Raw genomic sequence first — 21,212 nt, 5'->3', positions numbered from 1 at the left:
CCTGTAGAGTGTCTTGGAGCACTCCTGCCAGCTCCACGCTGAACTTCCCAGTTACCAGAGCCAGTAAATCCCACTTTGCTCAAGCTTGTTTGGTTTTCTGACATTTGCTTATAACCAAAGTGTCCTGACTAATACAGGCTTGTTTCAAGCTAACTCTTCTTACTAATTAATATGTATATTCCATCTCTGTGTCGTTCTCAAACCAGGAAACACAGCTGTTACCTAAAAAACTTTTTTAAAATACAGATTTTTAGGCCCCAACCTACTATTTTTAGGCCCCTAAAAACTACTATTTCAGCATCTTTAGGAGTGTAATCCTCACATCTGTATTTTTGTTTTTAACTCCACAGATAATTCTGAAGCCTAGCCAGTATGGACAACCACTAATCTATTCTATTACAAAAAAAACAAACATCAAATTCTAAATTGGCTTTCTCCTGTTTGAATTGCATGGATCTTTCAGTCTAGAATCCTATAAAGGAAACAGGTAGGTTTCCCCACACTGACCACAACTAAACTCTGTTTCTCCCAATAGAAAAATCAGTAGAATATTTTAAAAACACTTTTATAGCATTTATTGATTTTTCTTAATTCTACTGATAGAAATCATTACTGGGAGGAGTATTATAATCACAAATGTGGGGGGGGGTATATATATACAGGTTTAGTGCTCCTTTAGTTCTCTATCATGAAACCAGCATAAGAACCAGAGTGGGTAGTCATGGACATCTAATGCAAATTTCTGTATTAAATGGCACACAGCAAGGCCAAGCCATGTTCCTACATCTCTTTACATCTCCATCCTTTTACATCTGTACCAGTACAAATTGGTAAACCAATATATTTTACCAAGTGCAAAGAAAAAGCATCTTTTTAAGACAATGACATCAAGGCTCAGTTTCAAGTTGGTGATATAAGAAATCTCTGGCCAGGAGCCCCTTGGACAATCCTGTGAGGCAGTGTGGTGGGACAGGCAGGGCACTTTTTGGCCATTTGCAATGTCGTAATGATTCTTTTACATCTGAATATACTCATTTAAAACTGGCACTATGACAGCATGGTTCAGCAAAGTTTAGGCCAATCATTTCCACAGGATAATTTATATGTTATGTTAAGGGACAGATGTTCTACAGTCTTTATATCCTGAGCAGTTGTGAGAATCTTTGCATTTTTGCTGTTTCATATTATCATGTCCTAAAGGAAGACCCCTCTAAGGACTTCAAATAAAAAGGAAAACTAGTGATCATATAACATCACTGGGATGTAACATCACTTGGGTATAAAATCAGGAGACAGATCACCACAGAGGGACCAAGCAGTAATCAGGTAATTTCTATAGCTTGACCATGATTATACTCCTTCAGTCAATCTCTTCTAGGATTGAAGACTGACAAGAAGGTATTTCCAGTTCTGCTTACATTCTTGAAAAATTAAGTAGAGGGGGAAAAAATCTTTAACTGTGTATAGTGATGGATGTTAACTAGACTATCGTGGTGATCATATTGCAATATATATAAATACCGAGTCATTATGTTGTATACCTGAAAATAATATGACATTATGTCAATTATACCTCAATAAAACAAATTAAGTACAGGGATCTCATCAGGGTAGGGAGGGTAGGGAGGAGGGTATAAAAAAAATCAATGGAGGACTTCCCTGGTGTCGCAGTGGTTAAGAATCCACCTGCCGAAGCAGGGGACACGGGTTCCAGCCCTGGTCTGGGAAGATCCCACATCCCGCAGAGCAACTAAGCCCGTGCACCGCAACTATTGAGCCTGCGCTCTAGAGCCCGCGAGCCACAACTACTGAAGCCCGTGTACCTAGAACCCGTGCTCCTCAACAAGAGAAGCCACTGCAATGAGAAGCCCGCGCACCACAATGAAGAGTAGCCCCGGCTCGCCGCATCTAAAGTCCGCGCGAAACAACAAAGACCCAACGCAGCCAAAAATAAATAAATAAATAAATAAGAAATTAATGGATATGATATCTGACTATTAATGTTATCTTTTTTCCAGTTTTACTAGGTATAATTGACAACGTTGCTGGAAGTTGTAAGGCAAAGTACCAGAAAGAAGGGAGCTGGCCAGAGAAAGAGATCCAGAAATCTACACTGGGTCCCCTTGAGATTTTTGCCAAGTATTAAGGTATACTCACACACACAGAGAGAATCTACAAAGCTGCACAAAGAACCACTACTGGAAAAAGTATAACAACCAGGCTGCTGTGAACTGAACAACTACTAGAGTTCACGTAAGTCTGGGAGCCATTCGAGTCTGACCTCCAGAGTGGAGAGACCTTACTAAAAATCCTGCAGCATTCATTCGAGACCTCATAAAAATACACTTTTAGAGTAGGGCTAATCTAGTCCTAAAAGGCCACTTTATACCACCTTAATAATACTTAAAAACAAGCTTCATACTTGTTTTTACTGAAATTTAAATACTACCATTTACAATTGCTTCAAAGAAAACCAATTACTTAAGTGTAAATCTAACAAAATGTGTACTGAATCAGTATCCTGAAAATTACAAAATGCTGATAAAAGAAACTAAAGGAGGGTCTTCCCTGGTGGCGCAGTGGTTGAGGGTCTGCCTGCCGATGCAAGGCACACGGGTTCATGCCCCGGTCCGGAAAGATCCCACGTGCCGCAGAGCGGCTGGGCCTGTGGGCCGTGGCCGCTGGGCCTGCGCGTCCGGAGCCTGTGCTCCGTGGCGGGAGAGTCCACAGCAGTGAGAGGCCCGCGTACCGCAAAAAAAAAAAAAAGAAACTAAAGGAGACCTAAATACATAGGAACCATACTGTGTTCATGGACTGTAAGATTAAATATGGTAAAGATGTCAATTCTCCCCAACTGATTGATAGGTTTAATGCAATTCCTATCAAAATCCATGAATTTTTTTGGTAGACATACACAAGCTTATTCTAAAATTTATACAGAAAAGCACAGTACTTAAAATAGCTAAAAAAATTTTTTGGAAAAAGAAGAATAAAGTGGGAGGAATCACTCTATCCAGTTTTAAGGCTTACTGTGTTGACTCCCCAAGACCACCTCCAGGTTCGATGATTTGCCAGGAGGACTCACAGGATTCAGCATAATCATACTCATGGCTATGATTTATTACAGCATAAAGATATAAAGCAAAATTAGCAAAGGAAAAAGGTGCATGGGGTAAAGTTTGGAGGAAACCAGGCACAAGTTTTCAAGAGTCCTCTCCCACTAGAGTCACAGGACTTGCTTAATTTTTCCAGTAACAAGTTATGATAACACATGTGAAATATTGTCTACCAGAGAATCTCATTAGAGACTCAGTGCCAAGGTTTTTAGTGGGGACTAGTCACATAGCACACTCTGCCTAGCAAAATCCAAAATTCCAGAGTCGCAGAAGGAAAGCAGGTGTTCAGCATAAACCATCATTGTTTACACAGTTTAGGCACAATGAGCTACTCTTATCAGTTAGGGTGGTCATTATCAGTTAGGAAAGTCCTCCTGAAATCCTAATTTCCAGATGCTAGCCAAGGGCCAACCTTGGAAGCAGATCTTTCTAAGGACAGCAGTGACAGGTCTATTAACTTTTTTTGCATGCCATACAGCTGTATCACTACATAGCTATACTAATCAAGACAGTGTGGTATTGGCAGAGGGATAGACATATAAATCAACAGAACAGAATAGAGAACCCAGAAATGGACCCACACAGTTATCCCCAACTGATTTTTGACAGTTACAAAGGCATTTTAGTGGAGAAAGAATAGCCTTTTTTCAATAAATGGTGCCAGAACAATTGGACATGTAGACACAAAAAGATGAACCTTGACTTAAAACTCACATGTAATACAAAAATTAATTTAAAATGGATTTTGGACTTAAATATAAAATACAGAATTATTTAAAAGTTTGGGAAAAACATAGGAAAAATCTTTGGGAGGTAAGGCTAGGCAAAGAGTTCTTAGACTTGATAACAAAAGCATAATTTGTAACATAAAAAATTGATAAATTGGGCCACATCAAAATTTAAAACTTTTGCCCTGTGAAAAACCCTGTTAAAAGGATGAAATGACAAGATAAACAGTGGCAGAAAATATTTTTCAACCACAAATCCTACAAAGGTTTGAATCTAGAATATATAAAGAGCTCTCAAAAACAGTAAAAAAAAAAAAAAAAAACAACAAACAATCCAATTAGAAAATGCAGAACGGACATGAACAGACGTTTTACTGAAGAGGATATACAGATGGCAAATAAGTACATGAAAAGATGTTCAATATCACTGGCCATTAGGGAAACATAAATGAAAACCACATTGAGATGGTACTATACATTTACGAGAATGGCTAAAATAAAATGTATAGTTATAACACCAAATGCTGGTGAGAATTTGGAGAAACTGGATCGCTCATACATTGCTTGTGGGATTGTAAAATGATACAACCACTCTAGAAGAAAAAGTATGACAGTTTCTTACAAAACTATATATGAAGTTACCAATGACCCAGCAGTTGCACTCTTAGGTAATTAGCTCAGAGAAATGAAAACTATGTACACACAAAAATCCATACACAGGGGCTTCCCTGGTGGCGCAGTGGTAGAGAATCTGCCTGCCAATTCAGGGGACACGGGTTAGAGCCCTGGTCTGGGAAGATCCCACATGCTGCAGAGCAACTACACCCGTGAGCCACAACTACTGAGCCTGCGCATCTGGAGCTTGAGCTCCGCAACAAGAGAGGCCACGACAGTGAGAGACCCGCACACCACGATGAAGAGTGGCCCCCACTCACCGCAACTAGAGAAAGCCCACGCACAGAAACGAAGACCCAACACAGCCCAAAATTAATTAATTAATTAATTAATTAAATTTTTAAAAATTGGATCATATAAAAAAAAACCATACACAAATGTTCATAGCAGCTTTATTCATAATTACCAAAACATGTAAAAAAACTCAAATGTCCTTCAACACATGTATGGTTCACCTGTAGTATAACCATAACATGGAATACTATTTAGTAATAAAAAGGAATGAACTATTGATACACACAACAACTTGGATAAATCTCAAGAGAAATATGCTGAGTGAAAAACTCACTGTGGTGGTTAAAGAATATCACAAGAGATTCTTGTGATGGAACTGTTGTGTATCTTGATTGTGTTGGTAGTCACACAAATCTACACATGTGATAAAATTGCATGGAACTAAATGTACACGCACACACACATATAAGTGCATGTAAAACTGATGAAATCTGAATAAGGTCACTGGGTTGTTATCGATATAAACTTCCAGGTTGTAATATTGTACTATAGTTGTGCAAGATGTTACCATTAGGGTAAAGTAGCTGAAGGGTACATGAGAGCTCTCTGTGCTATTTCTTACAAGTGCATATAAATGTAGAATTATCTCAAAATTGAACTTAAAAAAAAAAAGCTTCCAAAGAATCAAACTGATATGTAAGTTAACAGCTTTGTCTACCCATACATTATGATGCATAGTTTAAACACAGATAAACAAAAAACAGTTGACACCTTGAACATTCTGCCTGGATACCTCTTAAGCCAGATCCATCAGTTCATTAAATATATTTTCTAATTCTCCACGTTATCACATTTGCTAAACCATCTGCCATGACATAACAAGAGCCTCCTTTCCTCGAGCTTCCAATGACATTTTTCTTATTTTCCTTTAAGTCCTTATTGACACCCTCCTCGATGCCTATCAGGATTCCACTAACAGTCTTCTTGAAGCCCTTTCAACTTCTGCCTGACATACTGTCCCAAAGTCAATGCCACGTTTTAGGTTTTTGTTACCCCCAATCTTGTTCCACTTATGTAATGCTGTATAACTATTCCAAAAATACATGAAAAAACAATGATTTTATTACAGCTCACAATCAAGAAAATCAGGAATTTACACAGGTTTTAGCTAGGTACTCATTCTATTCTTTGTGCCATCAACGTGTTATTGAACGCAAGTCTGTGTGCCCAGTGACGCACAGTGAGGCCGAACAATACCAAAACTTCAGAGTTTGGAGCAGAGAAAGGTTTATTGCAGGGTCATGCAATGAGACAGCTGGCTCATGTCTTAAAAACCCCAAACTCCCCGAAAGCTTTCAGCAAAGCTCTTTTATAGGAAAGGGAAGGGAGGGGTGTGGTTAGTTGTTGCAAACTTCTTGGTGTCAGATCCTTCGTTTTTGAGGTGAGGTTAGGGTCAGGTCACAATGTTCCTGTAAACCTCTAACAAAAGAAATGTTATTCTCTGTTCTGACAAGAAAGGGCAAGATCCCAAGGCTCAACTTTCTCCCTCCAAGGTCCAGGCCCTGGCTAAGAGAGGGACCCTGTGCAGGCTGGTTACCTTGCCCAGGAGCATTTGTCCAGCACCCAGTCAGGGTCCTCCTGCCAGTGCCCAGGCCAGGCTGAAGAGGCAGATCTCAGCTGGTGGTGCCCTCAGGGCCAGGTCCCCAGACCCTACCCAGCCGTCATCACTGAGGGAGCCAGGTGCCCAGGACTCAGCCACCCTCAGGCTTTTCATTTAAACTGGAGAGAAGTATTTATTTAGGATCAATAGGAATACAAATACAAATACCAATCAGGTGAATTCCCAGCTCACAACAATTGCCCTTCTTGGAGAATAGCCCCAACCACAGAGGTGGACCTGAAGCAATGATGTGCAATGTCCTTGCAACTTAACCCTGACATTTGGCCACCATCTAGGGGTAGATAACTGATCTAAGCTGGACCAATTTTTGAAATTTGCATGGAGAGACTGAAGCTGGGTAAAGCTGTTACCTTAAATAGCAGGGTCCATATACACCCATGGAGACCACTGCCGCCATTAGGTCACAGAAGCAGGGATAGGGGAGAGGTTCACCGCTGCTTCAAGGCCTGGGCCCGACCAGTGGGTGACTGTGGTGAGGGCTCTGGAGCTCTGCGGGACACAGGCTTCAGCCTGTCCCTGGGTCCCCAGCTCACTCGCCGGCCTGGAGGGCCCCGGGGAGAAGGCCGCCATCTCCCTCTCACCGCACTCTCTGCTGCGCAGACCACTGAGAGCTGATTGTTGGCAGAGCAGGACCTCTAACTGCCGCTCTCAGGGTCTTGTGCTTATGGTCAAGCGCTAATGGTTTCAGGCCCACCCCACCCCTATTACCAAAGGAAGTTACTCAGTGGTATTCACCTGGCCAATGTGAGGCTTGGAGGGATCAAGACAGCTTCACTCACATATCTGGCACCATGGCAGGGATAACTAGACTGCTAGGCTTAGCTGGCTTTGTTAACCAGAACATGGTCTCTCCAGCATGGTGGGCTTCTCATATGGTGGTTCAAGTCTCTGAGAGCAAGTATCCAAGTAAATAAGACAGAAACCTCATGGTCTTTCATGACCTAGCCTCCGAAGTCATAGAGTTTCATTTCTGCTGCGCTGTATAGGTCAAATAAACCCCTAGTCTACCCAGATTCAAGAGGAGGAGACGGAGACCCAATGTCTCAGTGGAAAAAGTGTCCAAGAATGTACAGTCATTTTTAAAAACCAACATAACAAATCTGTACTACAGAAAACGTTAAAGGAAGTTCTTCAGGCTGAAGTGAAATGATACCAGACGGAAACTTAGATATATACAAAAGAATGAAAGGCACCAGAAATGGTAAATATGTGGGTAAATTAAAAGGACATTTTTAAATTGGACAAAAAATTATGTGCTATTTACAAAATAGAATACTTAACAGTAATAATAATCTACATGGAACAACATGAATGAATCTCACAATGTCGAGAGAAAAAAGCTAAACCTGAAAAGTACATATTGTAGTATTCCATTTATATAATGTACAAAAACAGGCAACAACCAATCTATGCTCTTAAAAATCAAAAGAGTGGTAACTCATGGGACAGCAGGTAATGACAGGAATGCGAGTTTGGGTCACTGGTAATGTTCTGTTTCTTGATCAGGGAGCTGTTTAGATATGTATGGTGGTTTAAAAACATCTCCATAGATCCTTTGACACTCCTCCCAGCAGAAAATGAAGACCAATTCCCTCTCTTTTTATATGGCTGGTCTTAGTGACTCACCTCTAGCAAACAGAATGCATTGGAACTGACAACATATGACTTCCAATGCTAGGTTAGAAGAGGCACTAGAATTTCCACCTGGCTCTCTTTCTTGGGTCATTCACCCTTGGTACCCAGTCACCATGCTTTGCGAAAGTCAAGGAGTCACATGTAAAGGCCTTGTGGAGGTATTCTAGTCACAAACATAGCTAAGTTTGCAGTCAACAGGTAGCATCAACAGACAAACATGTAAGTGAAGGAAACTTCTGATGATTCCAGCCCCCAGCCTTCCAATTATCCCAGCCAAGCCCTGACCGAACTGCAAATTCATAAGCAAAATAAATGTTATTTTAGGCCACTAAATTTAGGGGTGATTAGCTCTGCAAGTATATGTAACTAGAACATATAACCAGTATGCTTACTTTGTGAAAATTCATTAAGCTGCATAATTACGATGTAGTCGGTCCTCCATATGCATGGGTTCCACATTTGCAGATTCAGTCAACTGCAGATGAAAAATATTTTTTTTAAGTTCCAGAAAGTTCCAAGAAGAAAACATGAATTTGTTGCACATTGGCAACTATTTACATAGATTTAAATTGTATTAGGTATTATACGTAACCTAGATACGATTTAAAGTATGTAGGAGGATGTGCATAGGTTATATGCAAAGACTACTCCATTTTATTTAAGAAACTTGAGCATGCAATGATCTTGGTGTCCCCAGGGATGGAGGAGGGCCTGGAACCAATCCCCCATGGATACCAAGGGACAACTGTATACACTTTTCCGTACATATATTATACTTAGGTTTGAAATAAAAATCATATCATGGAAACAAGCTCAAGTTTCTCATCAAATTTTTAGATTTTATTGAGATGTTTTATATAAATTCAATATTTCATATCTCCCTAACACTTTGCCTTTTACTTACAATTACATAATATAAAGAAAAATAATGGATTTTTTTCACTGCATCCCATATAGACACCTCCTAATCTCCATCAGTTTATCCTTGCACACTGCCGAATTCTGATCATTTATCATGTGTAGATGTAAAAAAAGTTGGGAAGCACTGCTACAGGAGACATCTGTCTAGGACCTCTTCTTCTATAATATAGAGTCTCATTGTCCTTTGGGGAACTACCTCCCTTTGGGTGAATCAAGGTAGCTGAGACCTGATAATTGCTTAGCTTTTTAAAAAATCCTATTATACCTCACATTCTTCCAATAAATTTCTCATTTTATTTAAGTTAGCAATATTTAGTCTCTATTCTCTGGACAGTATGTACTGATACATAACTCCAGTGCTAGCACACTGTGATCTATACATAGTTGATGATGAACAAATAAAACACAAAATGTTTATAAAATGATATTGGACAACTGATTTTTGTCGAAGCACAAAGGCAACACAGTGGAAAAAGAATAGCCTTTTCAACAAATATTGCTGGAACTATTGGTTATCCATATGTAACAAATACGAACCAAAATGCCTCATACCATAAATAAAAGTTAACTCAAAATGCATCATAGACCTAAACATACAGCCTAAACTGTAAAACTTCTAGAAGAAAACATAGGAAATGGCCTTTTTGAGTTAGGTTAGGCAAAGATTTCTTAGAAATGACACTAAAAGCATAATTCATAAAAGAATAAATTGGACTTTACTAAAATTTAAAACTTCTGCTCTTAAAAATACACTATTAAGAAAATGAAAAGACAAGCCACATACTGGGAGAAGACCTTTGCGAAGCATGTATCTGACAAAGAACTTGTATCCAGAATATATAAAGAACTCTGAAAATTTACAAAAACAAACAACCCAATTTTTAAAAAATGTAACGAAGATCTGAGCAGCCACTTCACCAAAAAAGATATGCAGATGGCAAATAAGCACATAAAAAGATGCTCAACATCATTAGTCATTAGGAAAATATAAATTGAAACCACAAGATAACATTATACATCTATTAGAATGGCTCAAATTACAAACGGCTGACTACACCAAGTGTCCATGAGGACATTTTATAAACATTTTATTTTATGGAGGAAATGGAACTCAAATATACTCCTGATGGGAATGTATTGTAAAATGGTACAACCACTCTGGGAAAAAATTTAGCAGTTTCTTAAAAAGTTAAACATACATCTACCTATGATTCAACCATTCCACTTCTAGATTTTTATCCAAGAGAAAAAGGAAATATATGTCCATACAAAGAATTGTACACAAATGTTCATGGCAACATTAATGGTAATAGCCCCAAACTAGACACAACCCAAATGTCCATCAACAGATGACAAACTGCAGTGCATCCATATAATGGAATATACTCATCAATAAAAAGGAATGAACTACTGGTACACAAAACAACATGGATGAACGTCAAGATAATGACACTAAGTAAAAGAAACCAGACCAGAAAAAATGTAATACATACTGTCTGATTCTAGTTATGTAAAACTTTAGAAAAGACAAATGAATCTATAATGACAAAAAGTAAAATAGTGGCTGCTTAGGTGTGGGAGGCATGGAGGGATAAGAGAAAGAAATTACAAAGGCGTGTGAGGAAACTTGAGGATGATGGATTTATTCACTTGAATATAGTGATGTTTTCAAGGGGGTATACATATAGAAAAACTTATCAATTTATACTCTTTAAATATGCTCCATATATTATGTCAATTATATCTCAATTAAGCTAAAAATACCTTCAGCTCAGCCATCAGATTTTGAAAGGAGCAGAAAGGATGCAGAATGGAAATCTTGGTTAAAAGTCTCAGTGAATTTTGTGAATTATCCAAGTATGCCAGGAATTCATGCTTCCTCTGCCTAGCTGAGCTTCAGCACAGTTTAAGGAGCCATCTCCCTGATATTCTCCAGAAATGGTGACAACAGTCATTATTGGGTCTGTTTTCTGTTAGAAAATGACCCAATCAGTATAAAATGAATTCTGTGTCTTGTGAGAGACTGTCAATTAAACATAAAATCCACACTTACGAACATTTGTAAAGGGCTTTCTCCTTGCAAGATAATTTTAATATTGAGAGTGAACGTTTTGTATGTGAATTCCAATACAGACACACTCGTTATTTAATGCATCAGCACCTCAGTTTTCTCACCTGTGAAATGCCATAAGAAATAAGAAAAGCCAGGAAGCTAAAAAGAGCAGATTTTGCCAGATTTATTAATTCTTCCTTTTTGGGCAGAGCCTCTTCGTTCCCTCTCTGCTCTGAGAGGTGTCCATTTCTTCCCAACTCCACCGGCAGTAATTATCTTGAGTGAGTCAAGCTTCTCTCCCAGAAGATTCATCCCTCTATCACTAGACTCCTCAAGAGAGATCCAAGAGAAGGTCCCTGCCATTGCCCTGGCTGGCCATTAAATTAGTCAAGAAGGTGTCCAAGACTCTGCTGTGACTGGGTACCACACTGATGTCTTGGGCTGGCCTTGAGCTCTGTGCATTGTGTATTCTGGAGGTTGAGCTTCACTTTCCAGACAATCATTTTTTGTTGCACGGCAGGATGGGGAGTATCTCAACAGCATCCCCATTCCTAATTGCAAGTGGAGATAGTTTTCCAGGATGGCCTGTGTTCTCCGGCCTTTGACTCTTTAAGGGCGGATACAAGAACTAGGACCCACAGAACAGGAAAAGTGGTTGTGTCCACAGACTGTAGCATTAAGAGGCTCTAGCTTCAATTTCCAGCTGTCAAAATGTGTGGGACTTTATCATCTCCAAAACTCAATTTTTTTTCATCTCTATAATGGGGCCAAAGCCATCTAATTTCTTTAATTGTTATTAACTTCCATTATAAATTACAGCAGACTGGCCAATTATTAACTTGAACACTAAAAATAGCATTTAACACACTAACTCAACTTTTTATTAAATATATACTTAAATGCTTGAATAATTATAACTTACGGAGAAAACAAAGCTTTCCTCTTCTGAGTTAAGAATTTGAAAAGACGAGACGTAGAAGCAAACCAAAATCAAGTCGAGTCCTGAGACGATACAAGCCTCAAGAAGCCAAGCAGGTTTGCCAACAAAGTTCCGCCTCCGTGCAAACTCAACCCACTTCCGGCTGCCCCACCCACTTTCTAACACTGGAACACCGCCCCTCTCTGCGAGGTCCCGCCCCATGCACCTGATCCTGGTGTCCATTGGGCAAATACAAAAGCTATATATACACCCAGCACACGCACTTTTGGCAGGGGCGTCTTCGCGCCTGCGCAGCAGCACCTTCAGGCTGCTGGGGACTGGGCACTGGGGACTGGGGATTGGGGACTGGGGGCTGGGGGGAGGGGGGCGGAGGTCAGGCCGAATCTTCCTCCGTAATAAGAAGCTACGCGTCCCGCGGTCCTGGCTCCGTGGGTCCGGTCGGATCGGGCCTGGGCGCTGGAGCTGCTGTGGCTGCCGCCGCGGCGAGTGCGATGGAGGCTGTGCCGGGTCCCAGCGCTCACGCCGGGGGAGGCCGAGACTGCCGGAGGTTCTAGTAGATGAGGCGGCGGCGGCACGGACTCTCCATGAGCAAGCGGCGGCGGCGACGGGTGCGGGAGCACCGGCGGTTTTCGGTCCCCGGGGAGGTACGAAAAGTCGGCTTCCTGGTGGACGGAGACTGGCCGGTGTGAGAACGCTTTCCGTGGCCCGGCCCTCCCGCCCATTACCCGCAGTCCCAGGCGCTCATCGGGCCACTGCCTGGAGGCGGGCCGGGGACGCCCAGCCCTTTCACCGGCTCCAGATTCGGGAACCCGCCCGCCGTGCGCGGCCAGACCTAAGTGCCAGGCCTTCCCCGGTGCTGCGGGCCCTGGGCGGGGTGGGCGTGGCCGGAGTGCGGGGGGCGGAGGTGAGCGCCCACCGCGCGCCCAGCCAGTCCTTGCGCCCAGCCCGGAGCTGCTTCGAGCGGGAGCTCAGCGCCGTTTTCCAGATTATTTTGCGGCGCTGACTCGGGAGGGTACCCTTGGGACCCCCGAGCTGTTAGGGCGTCTGGCATTCAATGCCTTGGGCAAATGGTCTGGTCCTCACGACCTGCGTGGAGTACAGATTGTCACCCTTGGAAACGACTGCAGAAGAAATGTGTTATTTTGCCAAGGAAATAGAAGTCCAGGGAGTTTTCCAGATTTATTCAAACTGGGGGGCCTGTTGAGGCAGGGGAAAAAAGCCAGCAGAATACCTTCTCCAGGGCTTCTAAACGATGTTTTTGACGGTGTGACCAGAACTTAAGACAATTTTAAGTAAAGCTCTTTGCAGCCATTTTTCCATCTCTTTTAGCCGCTTTTTTTTTTTTTTTTGGTAATTTACTTTGTAACAAATCACCACGGTACAACAGAAGCTACACTGTCTTCTAATTCTTTGCATCCTCTCTTACCTCCTTTTTATTCCCCCAGAAAAAGGCTAAAGAAATTAGTTTCATTTTATGTATGTGTATATTTTTTTAATATATATATATAATTGTAGTTTAATTCTCTTAGAGTGTAACTTGCTTTACAGAGCTATAGTTACTCATTTGGTCATGTATAAAAGATAAACTGGCAAAAAATACTACAGAAATTTACAGTTCCTTTCCAGTGCAACATTTAGGAATTTGAACTCGGGCTCTTAATTATGACCTTGCTACAGAGTTCTTTAAAATGTAACAGAAATCAGTCAAACCATGAAAAAAGTTATTTTCATTTTTAAAGTATTTAAATGCCTTGTGATTTTTTAAAAATATGCTCTGAAGCATTTCTTCTTCATTTAGAAGAAACTGAGTTTGTGTTTCCTAGGCTCTAAATTTTCCACTCCCTCTTATTCCTAAGTGGTTAACTAGAGCCCACATGTTAGCAACTATATATAAACATCTACACTTCAGGCTAAATATAGTGTTGAATATTTTAGAGTCCACAGTATCTTGCCTAAGTCAAAAATACTCTGTGTGTGTGGTAAAATTGAATTTTTAGTCTGCTAGTGTTACAAAATCGGTCTGAACTTAATTTTTCACACAAAACACATAGGTCTGCAACACTGAGTGTTGGATTCCTATTGTGCTTGGGAGGATGTGGCACTTGAAAAGACAATCAAAGTAAGACACTGACCTCAGTCACTAATTTCTCTGTTCCTATTCCTCAGATGCTTCCAGTTTTCATGAAAACGGAAGGATGAAACATATTGGAAAACCCTGTGATGTTTTTAGTTTAGATATGTGTTTGTCCCAAATAAAGTAAAGCAATTTTTCAATTCAGTTTCATTAGGACCTCATTCTTTACTTTTTTTCAATTTTGCTTTAGATAACATACATATGACACCAACATGTTTATTAGAATACTGTCAATGACGTTAAAACCAAGTGCATAACTATCCTCAAGGTTGGGGGAAAGATAGGTACCAGTTTAAATAGGGAGGACACCTCAGTTCATTCCCAAAACATGCAGAGAGGAATCAAGATAATTATCAAGTTCTGAATCAGCTCTTCCCAGCATGGCCTCTGTAGTTAAAATTATAGGATATCTAGCATGGTCCTAAATTTCAGGTAAAAATCCCAAAGTGCATAGAAATGATTTTTGTTTTAGCTGTGCTACTATTCAATTAAGTTCTCACAATTATTCTTCATATGTTGTCTTTCAAAGCCAGTTGGTCATTATTCTGTAGCCCAACAAAGAATTCCATTATCAATTTCATAAGTGTAACCACACATATTATCAAGAAAATGAAGTACAGCTTATATTTTGAGGGGAGGAAGAGGTTTACATTAGGAATACACCCAACCAAATTTAGACTGTATCTTTAAATAGTTTTATTTTTATTTAGGATTTTTTTATTACAGGGTTTTCCTCTATGACTGATAAAATCTGCAATATAATTAATATAAAGTCCTATCAAATGACCATTCCGTACTTCAAGAAAAGGTTGCAGCTTCTTAAATGGTCTTTCCAGAGACCATGCAGGTTGCCAAAAAATAGCTCATAGCTTGTTTTAAATTTTTTTGTTACATTGGGGGTCAAGCTAACCAAATTTAATTTGAATCTTTAGATACCTTTATTTTCATTTAAACATATCATGCATTTAAAATATCAAGTCAAATTTACGAGTACTATCTTAAACTTTTAAAATGCAGGATGAAGACACTGTTTGAAGAGATCAAAGCATCAATTAAAAATAACTATAACCAAGATCGCTCATTTTGGAGACCTGTTCTTCCTTGGGGAGGTGTTTTTACTATCAAAGCTGGCCGCAAAGCAGTATCCTGTACACCACTCTATGTTGAAATAAGACTGAAAAATACCTGCACCATAGATGGATTCTTGATGTTATTGTATGTTATTCTCAATGAAAATGAAAATTTCCCCAGGGAACTCTCTCTTCATTTAGGTAGAGAGTTTATAGACTGTTTTCTTTATTTAATGGACACCTACAGCTTTACAACTGTGAAGCTACTTTGGATTTGGGACAAAATGGAAAAACAGCAATACAAATCTGAAGTTCATAAAGCTTCATTAATAATTGATTTGTTTGGGAATGAGCATGATAATTTTACAAAAAATCTTGAAAATCTCATGTCGACCATACAAGAGAGTTACTGTTCCAACTGGCGATGCCCAACTCGAGTGCAGGAAGATCAGCAGCGCACAATTAATATAAAGTAAGTTGCTCTAAAGTCTGTTTTGTCACTTTTAGCAAAAATAGTATACTTTTTTATAATGAATGATATATATAGAGATAGGGAGGGAGGTAGATAGATACAGTCAAAGTACTTCTTAAAGTACAGACCCGTGTAACAACTTACACATAAAGCAACCTCGCAAATGCAAGACTCTTTATTAGGTCCCATGACAAAAATGTAACTCTTCTATTACATCCAAACATCTCAGAATTTACTTTACAAAACCAATTGATAACTATTTCACTTGCAAAGTAATGAACTATTCAGTATGCAAAATGTTTTCCTCTTGCTCAGAATTTACTAATATGACTGTGAAGATAATAATTCCTTGTATCACAAATTTAACCTCTTGAACAACACTTAATACTATATTGGGATGTTTCACTCTGAATGGATCTCTGTCAGGTAGGCTAGTTCTACATGAACAGGAAGATTGAAAGTACTCCATGTCATGGCCAGGGCATGATTAGAGACAGGAACCCCAAACTTGAAATGTTAATACCTGAAGAGGACCTGGATGTGAGGAATTTTTCATTGGCTAGGAAAGGTTCTGATAGCGTGCTGAGTATTTTGGGCTTTCGGAGAGAAGATAGACCTCCAAGCTGGTAAATGACAGGGAGGAAGGCCAAACTGGCAAGCCCTAGTGGAGTATTGGGAAACATTAATGCCCCCAGGGGACATGAACAAGAAAAGGGATAATTGCCAGTGGGAAAAAAAAAAAAAAAACAGGACAGAAAAATAGACCCAAACACATTGCTGTCAGAAAGCCTACTTGGCCCTGTGGTACAGGAAAACATACCCAAACACATTGTTGTCAGAAAGTCTACTTGGCCCTGTGGTCCAGAAAAATAGAACCAAACACATTGTTGTCAGAAAGCCTACTTGGCCCTGTGGTCCAGAAAAACAGCCTAATAGATTTGCTCCCTTTGGGGAATGTATGTTACATACCTGAACTTATTAAATTCACATTTTCTGTATAGCATATTTAGTTTAATACTGTATTATAACATCATGCTACTTAGGGAAAGCCGAAGATACGTTATTTTTTTTAGGGTCTACCAATTAATGTCTCTCTTGTTCTGAAATACACTTTGTCCATTTTCCTGTATTGCTGATATGATGATGTTGGTTTTGAAATCTCCATCAGGAGAAAAAATTGTTACTCTAAATCGTAATGGACTAAAAAAAGTGTTTCAGAAATTTGCCTTGTTTTTAAAAAACTAGTATCTTTTTATATGTATATCTTTTGAAACTATAATGAAATATTTACAATCCTATATTAATACTAGTATTTTATGATTCTCAATAAAATATTTTTCATTATACTCTATATAACTTTTTAAGTCTTTTGCCTGTTTTTTAATCCTATGTTTAAAACAACCTCTGAAGTATGTAGGAAAAAAATTTTTTTTAACAAATCAGGAAACTGAGGCCAACAATGGCTGTAACTTTCATTGAGTCAGGTAACTAAGCAGCTACTCGCCTAATTCTGGGTCCTGCTTTCTTCGTCAAGACCAGAATCCACTCTATTGAATCCTCTTGGAAATTTTTAAAGTAACGACTGCATGTTTCAGGATCAGTTTATAGAAAGATTTAATGTTTCTTGAAAGGTTCATGCATTGATGTTTATTAAGTTCAACTGGTTTCTATACTGTCTATAAGAAATACAAAGATGAATAACAGGTTATACTTTGATATGTGGTTTGCTAATAATGAATGACCTGTAAAATTTGTTATCCTAATAATGTATTTACATGTAAAATATTGAAACAGTTCTTACATGCATTTTGCAATTGTTGTAGTCCTCCCCAAGAAATTCCACATGGAAACTTGATACGACTGGCTGTGGATGAGTTATTCTGTTCCAGGATTGAACTGTGTGAAGAATGTGGGTGAGTGTATGATAGACATTTAAGATGAAAGTATTTGTACGTTTTTTATAAAGAAACCTGTACTGGTATGTTAATATTTTATGAAATAGCAACTTTGATGTTAATATTTTATGAAATAGCAACTCATAAGTTGCTTTGATGTTAATATTTTATGAAATAGCAACTCTTTGATGTTAATATTTGATGTTAATATTTTATGAAATAGCAACTCATAAGTATTTAGAAAGCCTAATAGTTTTGGAATCTTAACACCTTCTAGTTTACTATGCCATTTTATGCTGTGTTGTCATTATTAATATCACTATATAGAATATAATACTACCGTTACTTGATGAATACAAAGCAAATACCTTTTCTTTTTTTCCCTACTGCTGAGTAGGTACAATAAAACCTTGGTTAACCGGAACCCAGCTAATCGGGACCCTCAATTAACTGGATTTTTTTCTGCAGTCCTCATTTAGGAGAAAGAGGTAAATGACAACCAAAAAGTTCAACGTGGTTAAAAAAAAAAGAAAAGAAAAAGGAAATACAAAGGGACAGAACATATTCATCCCAGTCTCAACAATTTTTATATCTACAGTATTGTGCAATGAGAATTAATATTTAGAAGGGTGATCCTATGGCCTAATTAATCACAAAAGAAGGGAAGAATAAAATACCTTCAGTTAATTGTACTTAAGTCCAAAAAGTGAACTAGTGTATTTTTGCAACAAATACTGAAACAAAATGGTTTTCTGGTAACTTAGTTTAGTCAGTGTTTTTTAACCAAAATACTGTGCCCTGAGCATTCCGGTTAATCAAGATTTTACTGTATAATTGTGTTTGTTTTATTCTGATCCATATGCTTAATACCTGTTACTACTAAGAAAACAGAATTTCATCCAGTTTAAAGAAGACTGTAAGAGTCATCTTATTCCCTCTCTGCCATTATTCCAGTTTGAAACCAGCCTAGAGAAAGAAAAATGTATTTACAAATAAAAACTTTTCTATCAGTCTAAAAGATACATGTTTTTATAAGCTTAGATAAACATAGCTAGCCTTTCCGGGAGTTTTAAAAGTATCATTTCCTATATAGAGAATCTCAAAGTTTATTAACTCTGGGAATTAGGCATATAAGGTATTAATATAGCCATACTGTTGATATATACCCATACCTAAAATAGATAATTATGCTTATTATGAAATTATGTAATAAAGGCAACCCAGAGTGATAAAAGGCAGCTTTGTCCCAAGTCTAGTAAAGTTCATGCCTATTTTCAATTTTAGGTGTGGTGGCTTAAGGGAATTTTCCCAGCGAGTGTTCTGCCACGGGGCACCCCCTTTTGTTGTCTTAAATATGCAGCATTGGAAATCTGAAGATCTGGCATATGTACCCTATTACTTGGATTTATCTGATCACAAGTATGTGGTTTTTTGTTTGTTTTATAAAACTAGTAAAAAATAAATTTATTTCTATATTTTTCTGCTATTCTATCATGATTTTGAGTAGCCCTTAAGGGAAATACATATTGTTGGAAAAGTCATAGCTATCTCTAAATTTATGTAGCCTGGATAAGGTCAGAATCTACTGCAGGGAGTCATTGCTGGCAGTGTGCATAGTGGTTAGGTGCTTAGACTATGGAATACACTATGGAATAGCCCTACCTTACAAGCTATGTGACCTTGAGCCAGTAACAGCCAGTTTACACGTCAGTTTTCTTATCTATTGAACAGAGATAACAGTATCTATCTGGTGCCATTATTGTGAGGATTTAATAAGATAGCACATGTGAAGTGTTTAGTACCTGAGAGATAGTAAATAGTCAGTAAATTCTGGTTGGCTATTACTTGTATTTCAAGTCAAAGTAGTGTATAGTATGAGGTCATCATTTAAACATAAAATGTTACTGTCATCATTAGATTAAGATATCTGCATACAAATTAGGACATACAGTGTTCTTTTAACTTTTTGCCTTAAAAATTTTCTTGTATGTATTTTATATAACAGAACCATGCAGATTATGGGTTAATCTGTTAAAATATGCTTTTAAAAATTCTTAAATTATATCAATTTTTTAAATTCTTAAACATCTTTCTCCAAATTACCAATTATAATACATAATTTTTACAGATGGATATCTTTTACAGAGAATAGAATGCAAATAATCTCAGTTTTTTATTAGTTAAAAATTTAGGGAATGTTTTTCTCAAGAACAAAGTATTGTGATTTTCTGCTACACTTTGTCATTTAATTTGCAGGTATTTGTTGGAAGGTGCCACACTGTTTAACAAAGAGGAACATCATTATTCTGCAGCTTTTCAAATTGATGGACATTGGATGCACTATGATGGCCTCAGAAATGTGAACTTAATTTTGTTAAATAAACCCCCAGAGTTTCTCCTCTTGTCATCATTAGTTTATATTCGAGCAACAGAGAAATAAATATAGACTGATGCTAAATTAAATTGTTTTCCCTCCTGCCCATGCTCCCCCCAGATGAAGGGCTTTTATTTTGTATATACTTGGTATCCAAGGAAATAGTTCAGCTATATTAGTTTCAGAGGTGTATTATCTAGTGTTTAGCCCCAGGTATATAGAGAATCTATGCAAAAATGTTTGTATTTCTTTTTTCTATATCCCAGGTTATTTTTATACAAGCATATTTTATGTTGAAATAAAATATATCTTGTAGCCTTTGTATATGTACCTCAAAGGTTTTTTACAGTTCTGTCTTTGAATCCAAGAAAATACTTCATCATTTGAATTCTCAGTTTTTCTTTTTGGATATCCAAATAAAACCTGGGTATAAGTCAATTTTCAGTTTATATAAATTTAACAGTTCAAAATGTATCTGACTGTGTTTATTTGCCCTACCTCACTATAATCCAAAGTGCACTACTGGATCTAGTATGGATTTGAATGTACAACTTATAGATGGCTTAGTCTATTTTGCCTGTTGATTTGCCTAATGTTCCTGCAACAGTTTTTTAAAATACTTTGGTGAGAATGTTTTTCTGGACTTCAGTTATTTTTTGTAATGGTAAATTACTTTAACCACTTGTTAAAGTATTAAAAACCTACCAGTGGATTTTAACTTAACTAAGCTCCCAAACTTAAAGTTATTGTTACAGATAAATTATATAACTAATCTAAATGTTTAAATTAAATGTAATAGGAGTTCTCTAGTAAAAGTTTATTTTGCAGATAAGACAATTATAAAAAAAGTTAGGCAAACTGTATGTTTACTAATGTTGGATGAATAATGGAAATGTACTTTAAATATGGATTTAAGAGAAAATGGGTGCCTGGGAATACAGTTGACCCTTGAACAACTCGGGGGCTGGGGCCCTGACCCCCCACACGGTCAAAAATCCCCATGTAACTTTACAGTCATCCCTCCTTATCTGTGGTTCCACATCCTCGGATTCAAACAACCTCGGATCATGTAGTACTGTAGTACGTATTTATTGAAAGAAATACACGTATAAGTGGACCCACACAGTTCAAACCCATGTTGTTCAAAGGTCAACTGCATTTCTCTTCCTAGTAAGTCATATTGGCACAGAGGAAAAAATACGTAAATTTTGGGGATAACATCTGTGTGCTCCCTTATAAGTAAATTGATAGCATGAGGCTTTCTTTGATTTGTAATATAAATCA

General features: G+C 38.2%; 1 protein-coding gene across 1 annotated transcript; it reads left to right on the top strand.

Annotated features, from left to right (window-relative positions):
- The first annotated feature begins 15,120 nt into the window (after positions 1-15,120).
- DORIP1 (dopamine receptor interacting protein 1) lies at positions 15,121-20,107 on the top strand. Its single transcript, XM_082845940.1, has 4 exons — positions 15,121-15,659; positions 17,483-17,572; positions 18,839-18,973; positions 19,811-20,107. Exons 1-4 carry the CDS (start codon positions 15,136-15,138, stop codon positions 19,992-19,994), a joined length of 933 nt encoding a protein of 310 aa, XP_082702066.1. The 5' UTR covers positions 15,121-15,135; the 3' UTR covers positions 19,995-20,107.
- The last annotated feature ends 1,105 nt before the right edge of the window (positions 20,108-21,212 follow it).

The sequence above is a fragment of the Leucopleurus acutus genome (assembly GCF_964270905.1).
Source record: "Leucopleurus acutus genome assembly, chromosome: 1".
Taxonomy (NCBI): domain Eukaryota; kingdom Metazoa; phylum Chordata; class Mammalia; order Artiodactyla; family Delphinidae; genus Leucopleurus; species Leucopleurus acutus.
The sequence above is the reverse complement of the archived record's forward strand: the minus strand, read 5'-3'. Positions and strand labels throughout refer to the sequence as shown.

Excerpts from the sequence above, each read along its gene's own strand:
- DORIP1 (XM_082845940.1), top strand. The coding sequence starts at position 15,136 with ATGAAGACACTGTTTGAAGAGATCAAAGCATCAATTAAAAATAACTAT. Across the intron at positions 15,660-17,482 it reads CAGCGCACAATTAATATAAA|TCCTCCCCAAGAAATTCCAC; the intron begins GTAAGTTGCTCT and ends CAATTGTTGTAG. Across the intron at positions 18,974-19,810 it reads TTGGATTTATCTGATCACAA|GTATTTGTTGGAAGGTGCCA; the intron begins GTATGTGGTTTT and ends TTTAATTTGCAG.